The 19,009-nt window shown below is 43.7% G+C and overlaps 2 protein-coding genes across 4 annotated transcripts in view; both read left to right on the forward strand.

The window, feature by feature from the left end:
- Nucleotides 1-1,125: 1,125 nt before the first annotated feature.
- Nucleotides 1,126-14,212, forward strand: LOC134350223 (uncharacterized). 3 transcript variants are annotated; one of them, XM_063055226.1, is made up of 8 exons: nucleotides 1,126-1,748; nucleotides 6,692-7,036; nucleotides 8,721-8,828; nucleotides 9,376-9,395; nucleotides 9,592-9,663; nucleotides 12,947-12,988; nucleotides 13,093-13,149; nucleotides 13,820-14,212. In XM_063055226.1, the coding sequence occupies exons 1-7, from the start codon at nucleotides 1,664-1,666 to the stop codon at nucleotides 13,138-13,140; spliced, it is 720 nt and encodes a 239-aa protein (XP_062911296.1). In that variant the 5' UTR covers nucleotides 1,126-1,663; the 3' UTR covers nucleotides 13,141-13,149; nucleotides 13,820-14,212. The 3 variants fall into 3 exon arrangements, with proteins under 3 accessions (XP_062911296.1, XP_062911298.1, XP_062911299.1); XM_063055228.1 differs by having other exon boundaries at nucleotides 8,724-8,828; XM_063055229.1 differs by lacking the exon at nucleotides 9,592-9,663.
- A 398-nt stretch (nucleotides 14,213-14,610) lies between these two features.
- LOC134350224 (nectin-1-like) overlaps nucleotides 14,611-19,009 on the forward strand; it is a 63,193-nt gene continuing 58,794 nt past the window's right edge. Inside the window, exon 1 of the mRNA XM_063055231.1 lies at nucleotides 14,611-14,711. Coding sequence (XP_062911301.1) covers nucleotides 14,708-14,711 — 4 coding nt within the window. The 5' untranslated portion in view covers nucleotides 14,611-14,707. The remainder of the gene's footprint in view (nucleotides 14,712-19,009) is intronic.

Here is a 19,009-nt window from a genome sequence, read left to right on the forward strand (position 1 = left end):
ACCATCCAAACTGACAATATCCCTCTTGAGAACACTGATCATTTCCTATACAGTATCTTGTTCTTTCTTCAAGAGCCAACAGCGATCTTGAAATAAATCGCAGAATAGGCTGTGCAAATGGAGCTTTTGCCAGGCTGAGAAAAAGGCCAGCGCTAAGCTTCTGGTCTAAAAAGCTATGGTCCTCCTCTCCTCGAGGACAGTCATGGACAACATACAGCAGAGATTTAAAACCCCTCAAAGATCAATGATACCTCTGAGAGTTAGCTGAAAGAACAGGCACAGTAACTCCAGCATCCTGTAGGAAGTTAACATTAACTCCAGAGCCACAGTTGTGACTCAAGACCAGTTGCAATGGGTTGGCCACATCATGCATGCATCAGACTCCTACCTCTCTGAGGAAGTGCCACATTAACCTGAATGGAAGGGAGAAATTAGCACAGGATAGGAAAAGCTGAAGAAGGACTGTCTATTCATGGAACTGCATAGCTTTAAGAATATCTGCATCGTACTGCTGAGAATAAATGACTTCAATGACTTCAACGTAAGGAGAGACGGGAAAAGGCCCAACCAGCTACATCCACCACCACTTCAATGATCTACACCTGCCATCATTGCAATAGGACTTGTGAATCATGGATTGTCCTCTTCAGTCATCTCAAGACCCACAAGTGACCAGATTAAACACAAGGAGAAGAATTATACTCGACTACCAGTGATTACTGCTGCTAATGATGACAGTTACATTTACCTTGTGTTTTATACGATTGCTTTTATATTTATATTTATTCTGATTCTTTTTATTTTTTTTAAATTTTATTCTTTATGCTTACTGTGTTTTTTTTTGTAATTCTGCAACAGATCTGGAGTAGCAATCATTTAATTTTCCGTTACACTCGTGTACTGAAGAATGACAATAAATAATCTTGAATATTTAACTGTCCATGTCGTTCCGCAGATGTTGTCTGGCCCGCTGAGTTATTGCAGCAGTTCATTCATTTGGTCCAAAGCTCACGAGCTGCAGATCCACGACGTTAATCATCTTGCATTAAATCTCCGCATTTGGCTTTGTAAATTGTTTGCTATATTAGTTCATGGGCAGTGTCGCAACGTTGTGTGACTGTCAGGCGAAGAGTGTCTAATTTCAGAGAAGAGGGTGGGTAGCGTGGAGGAGGTTGGCTTGTCTTTTCAGAGGGACCATAAGCTGTATGTATATATATGTGTGGGTTCAATACATAGCGCTCTGCAGCCACCGTATTACCCACTTGAGACACATCTTTAAGAGATGAACCTTCTGTGTAGTCACAATGGAAAAGCATTGATGTAACGCGCTGGACTCGGAGGGGGTCTGGAACATTCGTCGTGTTCTAAGACTTCTCTTCAGATTCCGAGAACTAACTAAGTCTGAAGACAGGTATTCTGAACATTGTTGTGAAAGGCACCGAGCAGGGACGGCATCGGAAGTCATAGGGACAGATCTATAACCACCATCGCTCTTCTCCGTTAATGTGATTTCCCACCGAGGACTCTACAGTCCGAGCTCAGCAACACTAGCTGCAAACTGCGGAATCTTGTCCAGAAGTAGCGTCTTGCCTTTCTGAAATCGACCTTCCGTGCGCATTCACCGGCCGCGGTGCTGAGGTCACTGAAGAAAGAAAACACTGGAATGAAGTTCAAGAGCAGCAGAGTGGGAATGCAGCCCGTTCCATCGCTCCTTCACCCTCTGCTTCTAGCCGCGGTTCTTTCTCGGGGTATGTAAAATATTTACCGTGAATGTCTTTCTTGTCTTAAAACCGTTAGTCTGCTTTCATTACCACAAAGGAAGGCAGTTGAGCTTTGACATTGTTAGTTACGGTGAGATTACTTAATACACTGAATAGACATTCGAAGAACGACACAGGGTACAAGTTGTCCGTTATATCCGTTACACAAAAAAGAAATATAAAATGGCGCAAACAAGTGGGAAAAAAATCTGGTACCATTTCATTGGGAGATTCTTCGTCAGAATTCAGGAATTATGCAGCATGGAAGCGGCCATTCAGCCCGTCTCGTCCGTCCACGTCGACAGAAACATCGAAACATAGAAAACCTACAGCCAGATGGTCTGCATCCCAGAGTGCTTAAGGAAGTGGCCCAAGAAATAGTGGATGCATTAGTGATAATTTTTCAAAACTCGTTAGATTCTGGACTAGTTCCTGAGGATTGGAGGGTGGCTAATGTAACCCCACTTTTTAAAAAAGGAGGGAGAGAGAAACCGGGGAATTATAGGCCGGTTAGCCTAACGTCGGTGGTGGGGAAACTGCTGGAGTCAGTTATCAAGGATGTGATAACAGCACATTTGGAAAGCGGTGAAATGATCGGACAAAGTCAGCATGGATTTGTGAAAGGAAAATCATGTCTGACGAATCTCATAGAATTTTTTGAGGATGTAACTAGTAGAGTGGATAGGGGAGAACCAGTGGATGTGGTATATTTGGATTTTCAAAAGGCTTTTGACAAGGTCCCACACAGGAGATTAGTGTGCAAACTTAAAGCACACGGTATTGGGGGTAAGGTATTGGTGTGGGTGGAGAATTGGTTAGCAGACAGGAAGCAAAGAGTGGGAATAAACGGGACCTTTTCAGAATGGCAGGCGGTGACTAGTGGGGTACCGCAAGGCTCAGTGCTGGGACCCCAGTTGTTTACAATATATATTAATGACTTGGATGAGGGAATTAAATGCAGCATCTCCAAGTTTGCGGATGACACGAAGCTGGGTGGCAGTGTTAGCAGTGAGGAGGATGCTAAGAGGATGCAGGGTGACTTGGATAGGTTGGGTGAGTGGGCAAACTCATGGCAGATGCAATTTAATGTGGATAAATGTGAAGTTATCCACTTTGGTGGCAAAAATAGGAAAACAGATTATTATCTGAATGGTGGCCGATTAGGAAAAGGGGAGGTGCAACGAGACCTGGGTGTCATTATACACCAGTCATTGAAAGTGGGCATGCAGGTACAGCAGGCGGTGAAAAAGGCGAACGGTATGCTGGCATTTATAGCGAGAGGATTCGAGTACAGGAGCAGGGAGGTACTACTGCAGTTGTACAAGGCCTTGGTGAGACCACACCTGGAGTATTGTGTGCAGTTTTGGTCCCCTAATCTGAGGAAAGACATCTTTGCCATAGAGGGAGTACAAAGAAGGTTCACCAGATTGATTCCTGGGATGGCAGGTCTTTCATATGAAGAAAGACTGGATGAACTGGGCTTGTACTCGTTGGAATTTAGAAGATTGAGGGGGGATCTGATTGAAACGTATAAGATCCTAAAGGGATTGGACAGGCTAGATGCGGGAAGATTGTTCCCGATGTTGGGGAGGTCTAGAACGAGGGGTCACAGTTTGAGGATAGAGGGGAAGCCTTTTAGGACCGAGGTTAGGAAAAACTTCTTCACACAGAGAGTGGTGAATCTGTGGAATTCTCTGCCACAGCAAACTGTTGAGGCCAGTTCATTAGCTATGTTTAAAAGGAAGTTAGATATGGCCCTTGTGGCTACAGGGGTCAGGGGGTATGGAGGGAAGGCTGGGTTCTGAGTTGGATGATCAGCCATGATCATAATAAATGGCGGTGCAGGCTCGAAGGGCCGAATGGCCTACTCCTGCACCTATTTTCTATGTTTCTATGTTTCTACAATACAGGTCCTTCGGCCCACAAAGCTGTGCTGAACATGTCCATACCTAAGAAACTACCTACGGTTACCCATAGCCCTCTATTTTTCTGAGCTCCATATACCTGTCCAGGAGTCTCTTAAAAGACCCTATTGTAACCCCTCCACCGCCGTCACCAGCAGCCTATTCTATGCCCTCACCACTCTCCGCTGTACCTACTTCCAAGTACCTTAAAACTGTGCCTTCTTGTGCTAGCTATTTCTGCCCTGAGAAAACCCCTCTGACTATCCACACAATCAATGCCTCTCATTATCTTATACACCTCTATCTATCTCATCCTCCGTCGCTCCAAGGGAAAAAGGCCGAGCTCACTCAACCTATTCTCATAAGGCATGCTCCCCAATCCAGGCAACATCCTTGTAAATCTTCTCTACACCCTTTCTATGGTTTCCACATCCTTCCTATAGTGAGGCGACCAGAACTGAGCACAGTACTCCAAGTGGGGTCTGACCAGTGTCCTATATAGCTGCAACATTACCTCTCGGCTCCTAAACACAATCCCACGATTGATGAAGCTCAATGTACCGTATGCTTTCTCATCACAGAGTCAACCTGCGCAGGAGCTTCGAGTGTCCTCTGGACTCGGACTCAAAGATCCCTCTGATCCTCTACTCTGCCAGGAGTCTTACCATTAATCCTATATCCTGCCATCAAATTTGACCTACCAAAATGAACACTTAGCTGGGTTGAACTCCACCTGCCATTTCTCAGCCTATATTTGCATCCTATCAATGTCCAGCTGTAACTTTTAACTTCTGACAGCCCTCCACACTCTTCACAACACCGCCAACCTTTGTGTCATCAGCAAATTTACTAACCCATCCCTCCACTTCTTCATCCAGGTCAGTTATAAAAAGCACGAAGAATAGGGGTCCGAGAACAGATCCCTGAGGCACACCACTGGTGACCGACCTCCCTTCAGAATATGACCTGTCTACAACCACTCTTTGCCTTCTGTGGGCAAGCCAGTTCTGGATCCACAAAGCAATGCCCCCTTGGATCCCATGCCTCCTTACTTTCTCAATAAGCCTCACATGGGGTACCTTATCAAATGTCTTGCTGAAATCCACATACACTACAATCACCAATGTGTTTAGTCACATTCTCAAAAAATTCAATCAGGCTCGTAAAGCATGACCTGCCTTTCGCAAAGTCATGCTGACTATTCCTAATCAAATTATGCCTCTCCAGATGTTCATGAATCCTCCCTCTCAGGATCTTTTCAGTATGACTCACTGGTCTATAATTTCCTGGGCTATCTCTACTCCCTTTCTTGTATAAGGGAACAACATCCACAAACCTCCAATCCTCCGGAACCTTTCCCATTCCCATTGATGATGCAAAGATAATCTCCAGAGGCTCAGCAATCTCCTACCTCGCATCCCACAGTAGCCTGGGGTACATCTCGTCTGGTCCCGGACTTGATGCTTTCCAAAAGCTCCAGCACAACCTTTTTCTTAATATCTATATGTGCAAGCTTTTCAGTCCGCTGCAAGTCATCCCTACAATGAGCCAAGATCCTTTTCCGTAGTGAATACTGAAGCAAAGTACTCATTAAGTACCTCTGCCATCTCCTCCGGTTCCATACACACTTTTCCACTGTCACACTTGATCTGTCTGATCCTCTCACGTCTTATCCTCTTATTCTTAACATACTTGTAGAATGCCCTTGGGGTTTTCCTTAATCCTACCCGCTAAGGCCTTCTCATAGCCCCTTCTGGCTCTCTTAATTTCTTTCTTGAGCTCCTTCCTAATAGTCTTATAATCTTCTAGCACCCTATCATTACCTAGCCTTTTGAACCTTTCGTAAGCTCTTCTTTTCTTCTTGACTAGATTTACAACAGCCTTTGGTCACCATGGTTCCTGTACCCTACCTGTCTCATTGGAACGTACATATGCATAACTCCATGCAAATATCCCCTGGACATTTGCCACATTTCTTTTGTACATTTCCCTGAGAACATCTACTTCCAATTTATGTTTCCAAGTTCTTGCCTTATAGCCTCATATTTCCCCTTACTCCAATTGAATGCTTTCCTAACTTGTTTGTTCCTATCCGTCTCCAATGCTATGGGAAAGGAGATAGAGTTCTGATCACTATCTCCAAAATGCTCTCCCACTGAGAGATCTGACACCTGACCAAGTTCATTTCCTAATACCAGATCAAGTACAGCCTCTTCTCTTGTAGGCTTATTTACATATTGTGTCAAGAAACCTTCTTGAACACACCTAACAAACTCCACTCCATCTAAACCCGATTGCTCTAGGAACATGCCGATCGATATTTGCGATATTTAACCCCACCAATAGAAAGTAATAATTTGGAACAGACATTGACTCGATGGGCTGAACGGTCTCAAACATGACGAATAATAAGGCCTCATTTCTTGATAATGTTGTCCAGAAATTTAGTTATCTTTTCAGGGTACCTCGCACACGCTATCAACAAAGCAGACCATCATTTTAGCTTGTTTGTGTTCTTTTCGCATCTTGCCCCCGATCATCACTGGACAGCAGAGCTCTGTTGCTAACCCCTCGCTGCCTACTTTCTCGGAGAAGGAAACAGAGTTAGAGATTTATACATCGTGGAAACTTCAGCCCAACTCATCCACGCCACGTGTGCACGCATGGTTGGGGTGAGCTGTCTGACTGTATGAGGGATGTAGTCCCACGGTGCTGTCGAGGACGGAATTCCAGGGTTTAAGTCCAGTGATAGAGGGGAAAGTGATAATAATTGCTAAGTGTTGGTGATGTGCAACTTGGAGAGAACCACCAAATGGTTGTGTTCCCCGCGCCTGCAGCCCTTGTTCCTGGTTGCAGAGGTCGTCAGTAAAAGGCCCGGTGTTATAGCCCAGGCCAATGAACTGTAATCGATTATGTATCCCACAGTTAGACTGACGACAAATCTCTACCATAATGATTGCTTTGTTACTATTTTTTAATTCTTTATTCTGACGTTTCGAAATAACCGACATTTGTTCTTCATGACAGTGACAGAGGGGCAACGTGTCTGCAGAGAAGAGAGTTTCGGTGACGATGCCCATGACGTGGCGCTCAATTGCTCAGATCCATCCTATGCGCAACCTGTCCTTGTCCAGTGGCGCTGGTCCAAACTCTCGGGCCCGACGAAGGAGGTTCTGTTGGTACAACTCCTGAATGGCAACTTCACAAAGTACGCGGGGAGGCCGGGGCTGTCTTTCTCCACACAGTCCTGTGTTAATAGCGGAGACTGCACTCTTACCCTGAAACCTCGGAAGGAAGATACCGGATTCTATCATTGTGTGGTTTGGACCAATGTTCGTATCACAGAAACAAAGATCCGCTTGATATATAAAGGTCAGCCGTTCATTCAATAAACCCCCATAAAGTTATAGACTTATGCAGCACAGAAACGTTTCTTCGGCCCATCTTTTCTAAATAGACTACCGTGCCTCCCTGTACTAATCCCTTTTACCTGCATTAATCCCGCATCACTTGATGTCCCGCTCATCCATGTACGATGCCAGATGCAAGTGACTTTACTGTTCCTATCTTCCCTGGCCGCTTGTTTCCAATATCATCTCTGAAAAATTTACTCAGCAGATGCATTCTAAATCTCTTCAACTTAAACACATAAACTCTAGTTTCAGACTCGCTTGCCATGCGAAATAGACACAGCAAGTCTGCCTGTTTTTTTACTCTCAAACAGACCTAGCCGATCCTGAAAACTCTGCTACTCCAATTCAGGTAACTACCGCCCCCCGCCCCCTGAACTGTCTCCCATTTAATTACATCTTTCCGATAGTGTGGTGACAAAACTAAACACTACTCTGCGTGCACACTAACTAAGGTTTTGTGCAGTTGAAGCCTGACACCCCAATTCATGCCCTAGTGATTCAGGTGATAAAACTGTAATCATGCCATGCATCTTCCTCGCCACCTAGTATACCAGTGCTCCTAGAGCTGTTTCAGGAAACTGCGTTGTTGTGCGCAAGGTATTTCTGTTCTATGTTTATGTCCGACACTTTAATTTACCACAATGCAGCAGTTTGCAGGTGTCAGTGTTAAATCCTATCTGCCAGTTCCGTGCCCATTTTTCCAGTTGAACTATATCTTCATATAAGTTTAATCGAATTCCTTCACTGGCCATCACATCATAAATTTTGGTGTCCCTTGTACTCATGCCACCCACAGTCTCTTCGAACTCATTATACCTCAACAACAGAGAATAGACCAGGAATCCCTTTGACGACTCACACGGGTCCAATCTGAAAAGCACCCTTCATTGCTGCCATCTCACTCCTATTACCAAAATCAATATTGTCTCCAATTTATTACCTCATCTCAAATCCTATGCGACCCCAGTCTTCCAGACCAACCTACCTTGCGAAAGTCCATGTAGAGAACATCTATCGATAATTCAATAATATCCCATAAATTCATGAGACATAATTTTCGACAGACAAAACCATGCTGACCACCCCTAATGAGTCCTTGTCTTCCTCTGATCCTGTCTCAGAATTACCTGCAGTAACTTTTGCACCACTGAAGTTAGGCTCACCCGCCTGATAAAGTTTTTGATTATAATATATATTTCTGTTCATCAATTACGTAAATGAATCCTGGATTATTCGAGTAATGACTAGCAACCTCTGCAGGCCGGTAGTCTCCTATAAAGACAATATAACACCCGCCCAAGATCTTTACTGATCTAGAAAGGAATTGCAGCCGTTGATAATTTTCCGCTCGTTTCCCTTCCACGTTGCAAAGCAGAAGAGCCGCCCTGTAACGCAGCGGTTTGCAGGAGAACACATTGCTCCCTCCACGTACTCCCCAAATGAATGTCCTGTTTATCCCGCATTTCCCAGCAGCTGTGAGAACATCCAGGTGGAGTGGTCCCATGGGTGTCTGAGCTTTAATCAATTTCCTCCCATGACCGATAACGATTTTCCGTGATAGCAGATCCCGCTGCTGCTCACAGAGTTGTCTGAAATGCCTGATGAATTATATCCAGTCCGACACTAAATCGTTTGGGTTTCAGCAGGTGATTTCAAAACAGCCTACATCGTGGCAGGAGCCTGTGGTGGAGTGTTGATGATTGCAGTTGTCATCCTGTTGCTCTATCTCAGAAGGAGAGCGAGGAATCCGGGCAAGTATACGGCCAGCGTGGAGACTGATCAATCGGCTGTAAAGTGGTATCATTCCATTATTAAAACCGATTCATTACCGGGGGCTGGAGGGCTCTTGCAGCGTTATTGCCCATCTGCAGGTGCCGGTTGAGAAGGCTGAACCGCCTTCAGGAATAGCCGCAACCTCTCAAACACCGGCACTCTCCACACCTGCCCCTGGGTAAAGCAGGTGCGGCACTGAAGACGTCTGCGACCAGGGGCTGGAAGTATGGAGTTGTGCGGAGCACCTGGACAGGCAGCAGTTTTACCGTCAATCAATGACGGTGAGGGGAGACAATATTGAATCATGTCTAAAGATTTCAGGGAAGCTCCATCCAGGGATCAAACGCCAGTAGGGGACGTTTTAAAGCACATTACAGGGCAGCAGGAAACCTCTGTGTCTCTTTGTGTGTGTGTGTGTGTGTGTGTGTGTGTGTGTATGCGCGGGGGTGGGGGAGGTAGGAGTGGGGCGATAAATTGGAGGCGATGGTTAATGATATGTCATCTATTTTCCTTGTATCACCACAGCTCGTTCTTTTGACCTTCAGGTACGTGAAATCAAATACAAATCGCATTATTTTATAGAAATGTAATGCATATGGCAAATGTATTTAAAATATTGAAACATTCGATGTACTTAGTAACTAATGCATCCTTAAAATCTGTTAATACAATAATTGTTAATCTAATTATAACCACAAATTCACATTCTGGTTATTTTTTGACAATGAACTTCCGTTCTAGATTTTTAATCCACAAGCTTCCTTCAGGATCTTACGTGATTCAATAACTTTCAGTTCTGTGAGCGGATGCAAGGTTAGTCTGACCAACCTTTGCCCATACAACTCACTTGTCCAACGAGTCAGTCCAACAAGCCTATTCTGAATTGATCTAATACATTTCTTAAAGAAAGTGAGAGCTACAGTGCATTTGTCGATATTTTGTCGATAATTCCTTGTATAAATTCAGTTAAGCCTCACTAACATTGTGTCCCTTTGTAATGAAAGGAAACATCCTGTTTGCTCCCCTTATCACCTGCATACTGATTTCCTAGGAACTGTGCACCAGGGCAGACGGATCGCTCTGCCTCTCCAAGCCCTGCAACTTCTTATCATTTATGCCAAATATGACTTTCTGACTCATTTGGTTTATTAAAAGAATTACTATATTTCTAGCTAGCTATTTAGTTTTTGAAATTTACATTGTTTAATTCTTCTTTGTGTGGGACATAATGTTCGTGCTCTTTTGAAACATTTCTATTGCTCATTTAAAATGTTTCTATTGCTTCAACAAAGAGGCACCTGGAGACATACCAACTGCTGCTGTATTCTAACGTGCCACTGAAAGTAGAATTCATTGGTCAGTCATGAACCACGTCTTTTAAATGTTGTCATTTTACCTACCACAGCCACTTCCTCTGGTTGCTCGTTCCATGTAACCACCACACAGTGTAAACAAGTTGCCCCCGGGCCCATTTTAAACTTTCCTCACCCACTGTAAACTTATAATACCAAAGTTCATAAGAAATAGGAAAATAATTAAGCCATTCAGCATATCGGGTCTACATTTCATTATAGCTGATATGTTATCACACTCAACCTAATTCTTCTGCGTCCCCTGTAATCTTAAATATCCTGACTAATCATCCACTTTAAATTTACCCAATGACTTGGCCTCCACAGCCATCTGTGGCAATGAATACCACATATTTACTACTCTCGTATATTACTTCTCTGTTCTAAATGTATGTTTCTCTATTCTAATGTTGTGCCCTCTGATTCTAGACTCACTCACTATAGGAAACATTCTGTCCACATCCACCTTATCTGGGCCTTTCAATATTCAATTGGTTTCATTGAGATTTCCCCACATCTAAAATCCTGTGTGTACGGGTCCAGTGCCATCAAACACTCCTCATAAGTTAAACTTTTCATTTCTGGAATCATTCTCATGAACCTCATCTGTACCCTTTCTAATGTCAGCAATTATTTCTTAGATAAGGGGCAATACTACTGTAATAGTCCAAATGTGGCCTGACCAATGCTTTATAAAGCCTCAGTATTACATCCTTGGCTTTATAAAGCCTTAGTATTGCATCTTTGGTTGTCTTGAGAGAGGAAAGCTTAAAATGGGCCCGGGGACTAACATTGCATTTGTCATCCTTACCATCGACTCAGCCTGCAAATTAACCTTTAGGAACTTTTGCACGTCGACTTCAAAGTTCTTTTACACATGTGATTTGTGATTTTTTTGATTTTTCTTCTCATTTAGAACATAGTCTTCCCCTTTATTCCTTCTACCAAAGTGCATGACAATACACTTCCCTGCAAAATATTCTATCTGCCACTCCTTTGTCCATTCTCCTAATCTGTCCAAGTCCTTTTGTAGACCCTGTGATTCCTCAACACTATTTGCTCCTCCACATATCTTCAAATTGTTCGCAAAACCTGGCCACTTAGCCATCAGTTCCATTATCCAAATCATTGACATGCAATCTGAAAAGAAATGATAGCACCACCAACTCCTGAGGACCACCACTAATCACAAGAAATCAACCAGAAAAGGCCCCCTTTATTCTGACACTTTGCCCCGTGCTAATCAGCCAATCTTCTATCCATGTTAGCATCTTTTCAAGATGCCTCATGTGCGAACCTTGCCAAAGACACAACATCCACCGATTCATCTTTGTCCATACTGCTTCTTACTTCCTCAAAGGATTCCAACAGATTTTTAAAGCAGGATTTCACCTTAAAGAAACCATGCTGACTTTGGCCTATTGTATTACGTGCCTCCAAGTACCCCAAAGTATCACCCTTAATGTCTTTAGAAACTTTTATGATCACCCCTAATCCTTAGCTTCAGTGAAAATCTACCCTCTCCTTGTAACTCAAGCTCTAGCCCCGAACATTCTTGTTACACTTTTTGCTCCCTTTTAAGTTTTTAGTGATAACACAATGATTGGGTGCCAGGAGGGTGCAGGTATCAGGGGCTGTGATGATTAACTCATATTTGAGGTTCCTACCACTTCACCGATACTGAGTGACCATTGAGAATTCTAGATCTTTTTTCTCATTTGCAGATTTTATCAATGCACTGCATTTAGCTTTAATGAAAGGGTAGTTATTCTTGTCAGGCTGACAGATCGTTGTATGTTTTTGTGAGTTCCGCAGAAAATGTGGTCCGTGAGCCATATTTCATTGTGTGGTGGCGTTGACATGGCTACAGTCACGCACAGCCTGTTTTAAGTTTTCTACTGATTTCGGTGGTGGGAATGCTGCCAGTTACAAACTTCGGACCACTGGTGTACATAAGGGTCTTCGAGACCATATAAATAGCTCCCCAAACCTGACAATACATGTAGAAATGTTGTTAATGAAGGCTAATGACATTCTTGTCTTCACTGGCCTGAGAGCGGGTCATAAGAGCAAGGAAGTCACTTTGCAGTCATGCAGAACTTTGGTTAGGCCACACTTCGAACTCTGCTTGCAGTTCCAATCTCTCTGTTACAGGAAACACGTGTGGGCATTGGAGAAAGTATGGAAGGCATTCACCAGAGTGCTGCCTAAATTAAGGAGTATTAACGAAGAGAGGTTGGGCAAACTTGGGTTGTTTTCTTTGGAATATTGGAAGATGAGCGGAGATCTGATAGAGGGTTATAAAATTATGAGCGGCACAGATAGGGAAGATGATCTGAGTCTTTTATCCCGTGGTGAAAATGTCAAATTTTCAAGAGCATAGGGTTAAGATGAAAGGAGAATTTTTTAAAAGGAAATGCGTGAGGCAAGATTTTGGGTGCTAAGTTAGAGTGAGGGTCCAAAGTGCAGTGGTGGAAGTAGATATGATGCAATATTTCAGAGGCAGATAGACAGGCACACAAACAGGCAGACATTGGGGGGATATAATTTGTGTTCCAGCAGATAAGTTTAGTTTAATTTTTTATTACTGTTGGCACAGTCATGTAGGGCCGAAGGTCCTGTTCATGTTCTGTACTGTCCTGTGTACCATCGAAATACAGTATCGATAGCTGGAGATCAGTGTTCAGCTACAATTAGTGATTCATATTTATAATAAACATTAACGTTATCGCCATTCATTGCAGATGCATCAACAAAGTAGGGAGAACCGAGAACCCTTGTATACTGTAAGTATGGAAAGAAATTCATTCTATTGATCAGCCTTTTATTCACCAAGAAATAATAAAATGGATGAAAGAAATATTTACTTAAGTTTATCCATTCTTCCAAGAACCTCAACCAAGCTGAACGTGACCTCTATTGCAATCTGAAGTTGTAAGGTCCAAAGGTGAGTTTGTCAAAGTTCATTATAATGTTCCCGTATAATGTTCCCCTTAGAATCCGGCAAATGAGGCGTATTCTTATTTTTCTAGAAACATGTATTTTAATTTATAGGAGGAGTGTTATTGTTGGCCTGATGCACTTAAGTATAGAACACTGGAAGTATATATCAGTGCAGAACTGTGGGGGGAAACATTGCTGATGTCTGCATAGGCATTAGACTGAGGGTCTGCCTATTCACCCAGGGTGTCTTCCAGAACCTTAAACAACATCCCTAAGAACACGATATTAGGTCTGGTGTTTCCCTTGGTGTCCTAGCCATTATCTACCTCTTAATTGACATAGGAAAACAAACAGACAGTCTGGGCCATATGTCTTGGGACACAAGAGACTGCAGACTGTGGAATTGGATGCAAAATACTGGTGGAGGATCTCAGCGATTCAAGCAGCATCTGTGGTGGAGAATGTAAGAGTCACCAACCCAAACGTTGACCATCCCTCTCCCACCACACCTGTTGCTTGGCTGACTGAGTTTCTCCAGCCGTTTGTTGCTTCGTTGTTATTAGTCACCATGCCAGAGTACAGGGTCTCCAGCACACTGACGTGGTGGCTGCATTTTCTGTCCACAGGTCACTTTAGGAAGTTCCGAGCTAGTGACAAACTCTATTGCTTTCCAGATCAATGATGTGCGCACCCTATTGGTTAGTGAGAAGGACTGACATTGGAAGGATATTTCTGTAAGATGTAGAACGACAACAGACACCTATTTTCTACTGCAGCTCCTCACACTTTGTGATAGGTACCTCAAGAAACAAATAAAACATTTCTTATTGAAATTACTATATCGATCACTTAAACAGCATGAGCCATCAAGGACACATAAGCCATGAATCTCTGAACCTAACTTCCATTGATGACACTCAGCAATATTTGATGATCTTTGCCGCCGTGGTTTGTGGAGTGGAATTTGAAACTTACTTGCATGCGCTGTTGTTGCAAGTTAATCATTAATTTCTACTGGATAATTTTTAACATGTTTTTTCACTTCAGAAATGTGTAATATGTCTTATAGTCCAAATAAAAGGATTTAACCTGTCTGTTGGTAAATATATGGCGTTGATTATAAATTTGTCAAAGTATTATGTTTATACACGATATTAGAGTCATAGAGTGGCACCACACAGAATTAGACATTTCTGCCCATCCAGTGCAAGCCTAACTGTTGTTTTGATGAGTCTTATCGACCCACACATGGACCACAGATCTCCATAACCCTCCCACACATGTACTTAATTCGCTTGAAAGTTGTAATCAAACATTGGTTCAACTTGCTGACGGCTTCAACCAGTGCGCAGGTCTTCCTGCTATAAATCAGGAAAGAACTCACAGAGGTGAAAAAAAAACTGCAGATACTGGTTTCTCAAGCAAGCCATAAGATGCCGGAGTAACAAAGCGGGCTCACCAGGAGCAAGGAAAGAAAATGGATTATCAACGTTTCAGGCAGAAACCCTTCATCTGGATTGAGGTGGGGGTGTTGAGGGGAATTCTCAGCTCCAGAAGAGCAAATGGGTGAGTTTGAAATATTTGATAGCGAGGTAGCAGCTCATGGCAAAGTTATTAAATTTAATGATTTCTGCATGGTTGCAAGAGGCAGCAGTTATCCAGCCTCTGTATCAGAGAAAGAGGTGTGATACGATGATGATGTGGAACTGCAATAGGGACTGTTCCATGCAGCTGATAAAGAGATAGGCGTAGCCCGGACTCACGCCGGCACTCACAGTTAATGTTTTTTCTGGGGACAATGGGAGGATTTAAAGGAGAAGGTGTGGTTGGTACGAACAGGAGAGCACAGGCTGGAGCAGGTTTGGTTGGATCGTATGTTCATGAGGAAGTGCAGGTTTTTGAGGCCTTCCCAGTTGAAAAGAGGAGTACAAGAACTGGATGTAGGTGGTAAAGGTGAGGCAGTGGGACAGGGAATTGGAAATTTTTGAAGCGTTTGAGATGCCCGGATGTAAGTGGGCTGGAAGATGGGAGAACAAAACAGAATCCAGACATAAAAAGATGGGTTCACTGGAGCAGGAACAGATGGACAATGGGTCGACCGGGGCAGTCCAGTTTGTGTACATTCTACAGAAGGTGGAATGAGACAGTGTTGGCTGGGGAATAATGAGGTTCCCAGCCCATTCTCCTGTGGTGTTGAGGTCTGACATGGTCCAGCTCCATTTGAAGGCAGGGAGGAAATTGTTGGCAAATTTTCTGTACTGATCCAACTATGTTACCACCCCACGCATCTCATCTCAGCTCTAATGCGCACCTCCTGGCGCCCTCTCTCCATCCAGATGAAGGGTCTCGGCTGGAAATGTCCAAAGTTTTTACCTTCCACTGGGGCTATCTGACTTGCTCAGTTTGTCCAGCAACACGAGGATTTAAAACATGTCCGTGAATAACTATTCTGTTTGTGTAACATTATAGCAATAGGTATTGCATTAAACGAAGGAAGTCTCATGTTGGAGATTTGCCAGATATACTTACCCTCTCCTTGCATTAACAAAGCTATTTTTCATAATTATGGATATCACATTGCTTTTATTCACCTTAATGTACTTGAACCGCAATCATCAAGTGCGGTTGAACGGAAATGAAAGTATTAACATTATGAGGAGCATTAGGTGGCTCTGGCCCTGTACTCGATGGAGCTTAGAAGAACGATGGGGATATCTCACTGAAGCCATTGAATACTGAAAGTCCTAAGTAAAGCGTATGTGGAGAGGGTGTTTCGTGTAGTGGATAAGCCTAGGACCAGAGGGCACAACCTCTGAATTGAACAGGGGTTTCCAATTTTTTATTATGCCGCAGAGCATAACGGAGAGGAGTCTGTAGACCCCCTGGTTGGGAACCCCTGGAATAGAGGGATGTCTCAAGAAGAAAAGAGCAGATGGAATTTCTTTAGTCCTAGAGTGGTGAATCTGCAGAACTGATTTCCACAGATGGCTCTGGAAGTTAAATCATTGGGTATATTTAAGGCAGAAATTGATAGGTTCCTGATTTGACTGGACAACAAGAGTTATGGGGAGAAGGCAGGAGAATGCGTTTAAGAGGAAAACGGATTAGTCACAATGGGATGGAGGACCAGACTCAATGTGCAGAATGGCCTAATTCTGCTCCTATTTCTTATGGCCTTATGGTCCAATAGTCACAACTAATGCCTTCACAATCTCTTCAGGTACCCTTTTCAGTATCTTGAGTGTTTTTCCTCTGATGAACATAATTAATGTTTTCAAACTAATTATTTAAAATTACCCTATGAAGAGTTTTATGTGATGAGTAGTATGCAAACTAAAACATCAATGTTTCAATAGTTACATCTGCTCTGCTGAACGAACGCAGCACTTTCTACTCTGCTTGTCTTACACCTCACACTCGTGGTGAGGTACTGTCAATGTAATGTATTTGTTCTCTACATTGTCATCTCAAACTCCTAACTGTAGAGAGTTCAGATCAGTCAGCACTCACCTTTCCTCCCCACTACTGATCAGACCAAGCAGATGTGACTTCTGCTCCTTCATTAAGTGCTGTGTCATATGACATGGGTAATCATGGTCTTTCCATAAACAAGAGAAATTATAAATATGCTGGAAATCCATGCAACACACACAAATTGCTGGAGAAATGCAGCATCTATGGAAAAGAGTAAACAGTCAATGTTTCCGGCTGAGACCTTTCTTCATGATTCAAGGTCTTTCCACGACCGTGATTGTTCTTGAGCCATATTTTTACAGAAGTAGTTTGTCATTGTCTCATAAGACCATAATACTACAAGAGATAGGAGCAGAATTAGGCCATTTGGCCAATCGAGTCTGCTTTGCCATTTCATCATGGGTGATCCATTTTTTTTCTCAGCCCCTACCTCCTGCCTTATCTCTATATCCCTTTAAAAGAAAGCAGTTTGTGGCAGACGGTCATTTTCTTCAGCGATTGAACAGGGCAGGACTGCGCAAGCGCATGTAAGTCAGCCCGTGAGGCAGCAGGAGTACTTAAAAGAGAGCAGTTTGACGGAGTGGGCGACGGAGTAGTGGGAGACGAGGTAGGAAGGCTTTGTCTCGAGAGGCTTTGGCGAGCAGAGGCTGAGGATGAGCTTCACTCCAACTGAGGTAAGGCCGGGAAAGTTCCTTTAAAAGGAGAATGGTCTGCAGCGGTATTTTATTTGAAGCAAGGAAGGCGGCGAGGCTGTAGCATATTGGGTAGGTCATGACAGCTGAAATCGGCCCTGTGGTTTGTTCCTCCTGCAGCACGTGGGAAATCAGGGATACTTCCAGTGTCCCTGACGACTGTATGTGCAGGAAATGTGTCCAGCTGCAGCTTCTGGCAGATCACATTGAACAGCTGGAGCTGCGAATGGATTCATACTGGAGCATCCGCGATGCTGAGAAAGTCGTGAATAGCACGTTCAGTGAGTTGGCCACACCGCAGGTAAAGGCTACACAGCCAGAAAAGAAATGGGTGGCCACTAGTCAGTATAGCAGTGGGCAGGTAGTGCAGGAGTCCCCGGAAGTCATCTCCCTCCTAATCAGATATACTGTTTTGGATACTGTTGGGGGAGATGTCTCATCAGGGGAAGGCAGCAGCAGCCAAATTCATGGCACCATGGATGGCTCTGTGGCACAGGAGGGAAGGAAAAGGAGTGGGAGAGTTATAGTGATATGGGATTGGATTGTAAGGGGAATAGATAGGTGTTGCTGTGGCCGCAAACGAGACACCAGGAGGGTATGTTGCCTCCCTGGTGCAAGGGTCAAGGATGTCTCTGAGCGGCTGCAGGACATTCTGGAGTGGGAGGGTGAACAGCCAGTGGTTGTGGTGCACATAGGTACCAACAATATAGGTAAAAAATGGGATGAGGTCCTACAAGGTGAATTTAGGGAGTTCGCAGATAAACTAAAAAGTAGGACCACAAAGGTAATAATCTCTGGATTACTACCAGTGCCACATGCTAGTCAGAGTAGAAATAGGAGGATATATCAAATGAATACGTGGCTTGAAAAATAGTGCAAAGGGGAGGGATTCAAATTTCTGGGGCATTGGAACCAGTTCTGGAGGAGGTGAGACGGGTAAAAACAGGATGGTCTGCACCTGGGCTGGACTGGAACCAATGTGTTAGGGGGAGCGTTTGCTACTGTTGTTCAGAAGGATTTAAACTAATGTGGCAGGGGGATGGGAACAAGTGCAGAGAGACAAAGGGGTGTAAAATGAGGGTAGAAGCAAAAAGTAGTAAGGTGAAAAGTAAAAGTGGCAGGCAGGCAAATCCAGGGCAAAAATCAAAAAGGGCCACTTTTCAACATAATTGTATAAGGGCTAAGAGTGTTGTAAAAACAAGCCTGGAGGCTTTGTGTGTCAATGCAAGGAGCATTCGTAACAACGTGGATGAATTGAATGCGCAGATAGTTATTAACGAATATGATATAGTTAGGATCACAGAGACATGGCTCCAGGGTGACCAAGGATAGGAGTTCAACATTCAGGGATATTCAATATTCAGGAGGGATAGACATGAAAGAAAAGGAGGTGGGGTAGTGTTGCTGGTTAGAGAGGAGATTAACGCAATAGAAAGGAAGGGCAGTAGCCTGGAGGATGTGGAATCAATATGGATAGAGCTGCATAACACTAAGGGGCAGAAAACGCTGGTGGGAGTTGTGTACAGGCCACCTAACAGTAGTAGTGAGGTTGGGGATGGCATTAAACAGGAAATTAGAAATGCGTGCAATAAGGGAACAGCAGGTATAATGGGTGACTTCAATCTACGTATAGATTGGGTGAATCAAATTGGTAAGGGTGTTGAGGAAGAGGATTTCTTGGAATGTATGCGGGATGGT

The sequence above is a fragment of the Mobula hypostoma genome, chromosome 8 (genome assembly GCF_963921235.1).
Source record: "Mobula hypostoma chromosome 8, sMobHyp1.1, whole genome shotgun sequence".
Taxonomy (NCBI): Eukaryota; Metazoa; Chordata; class Chondrichthyes; order Myliobatiformes; family Myliobatidae; genus Mobula; species Mobula hypostoma.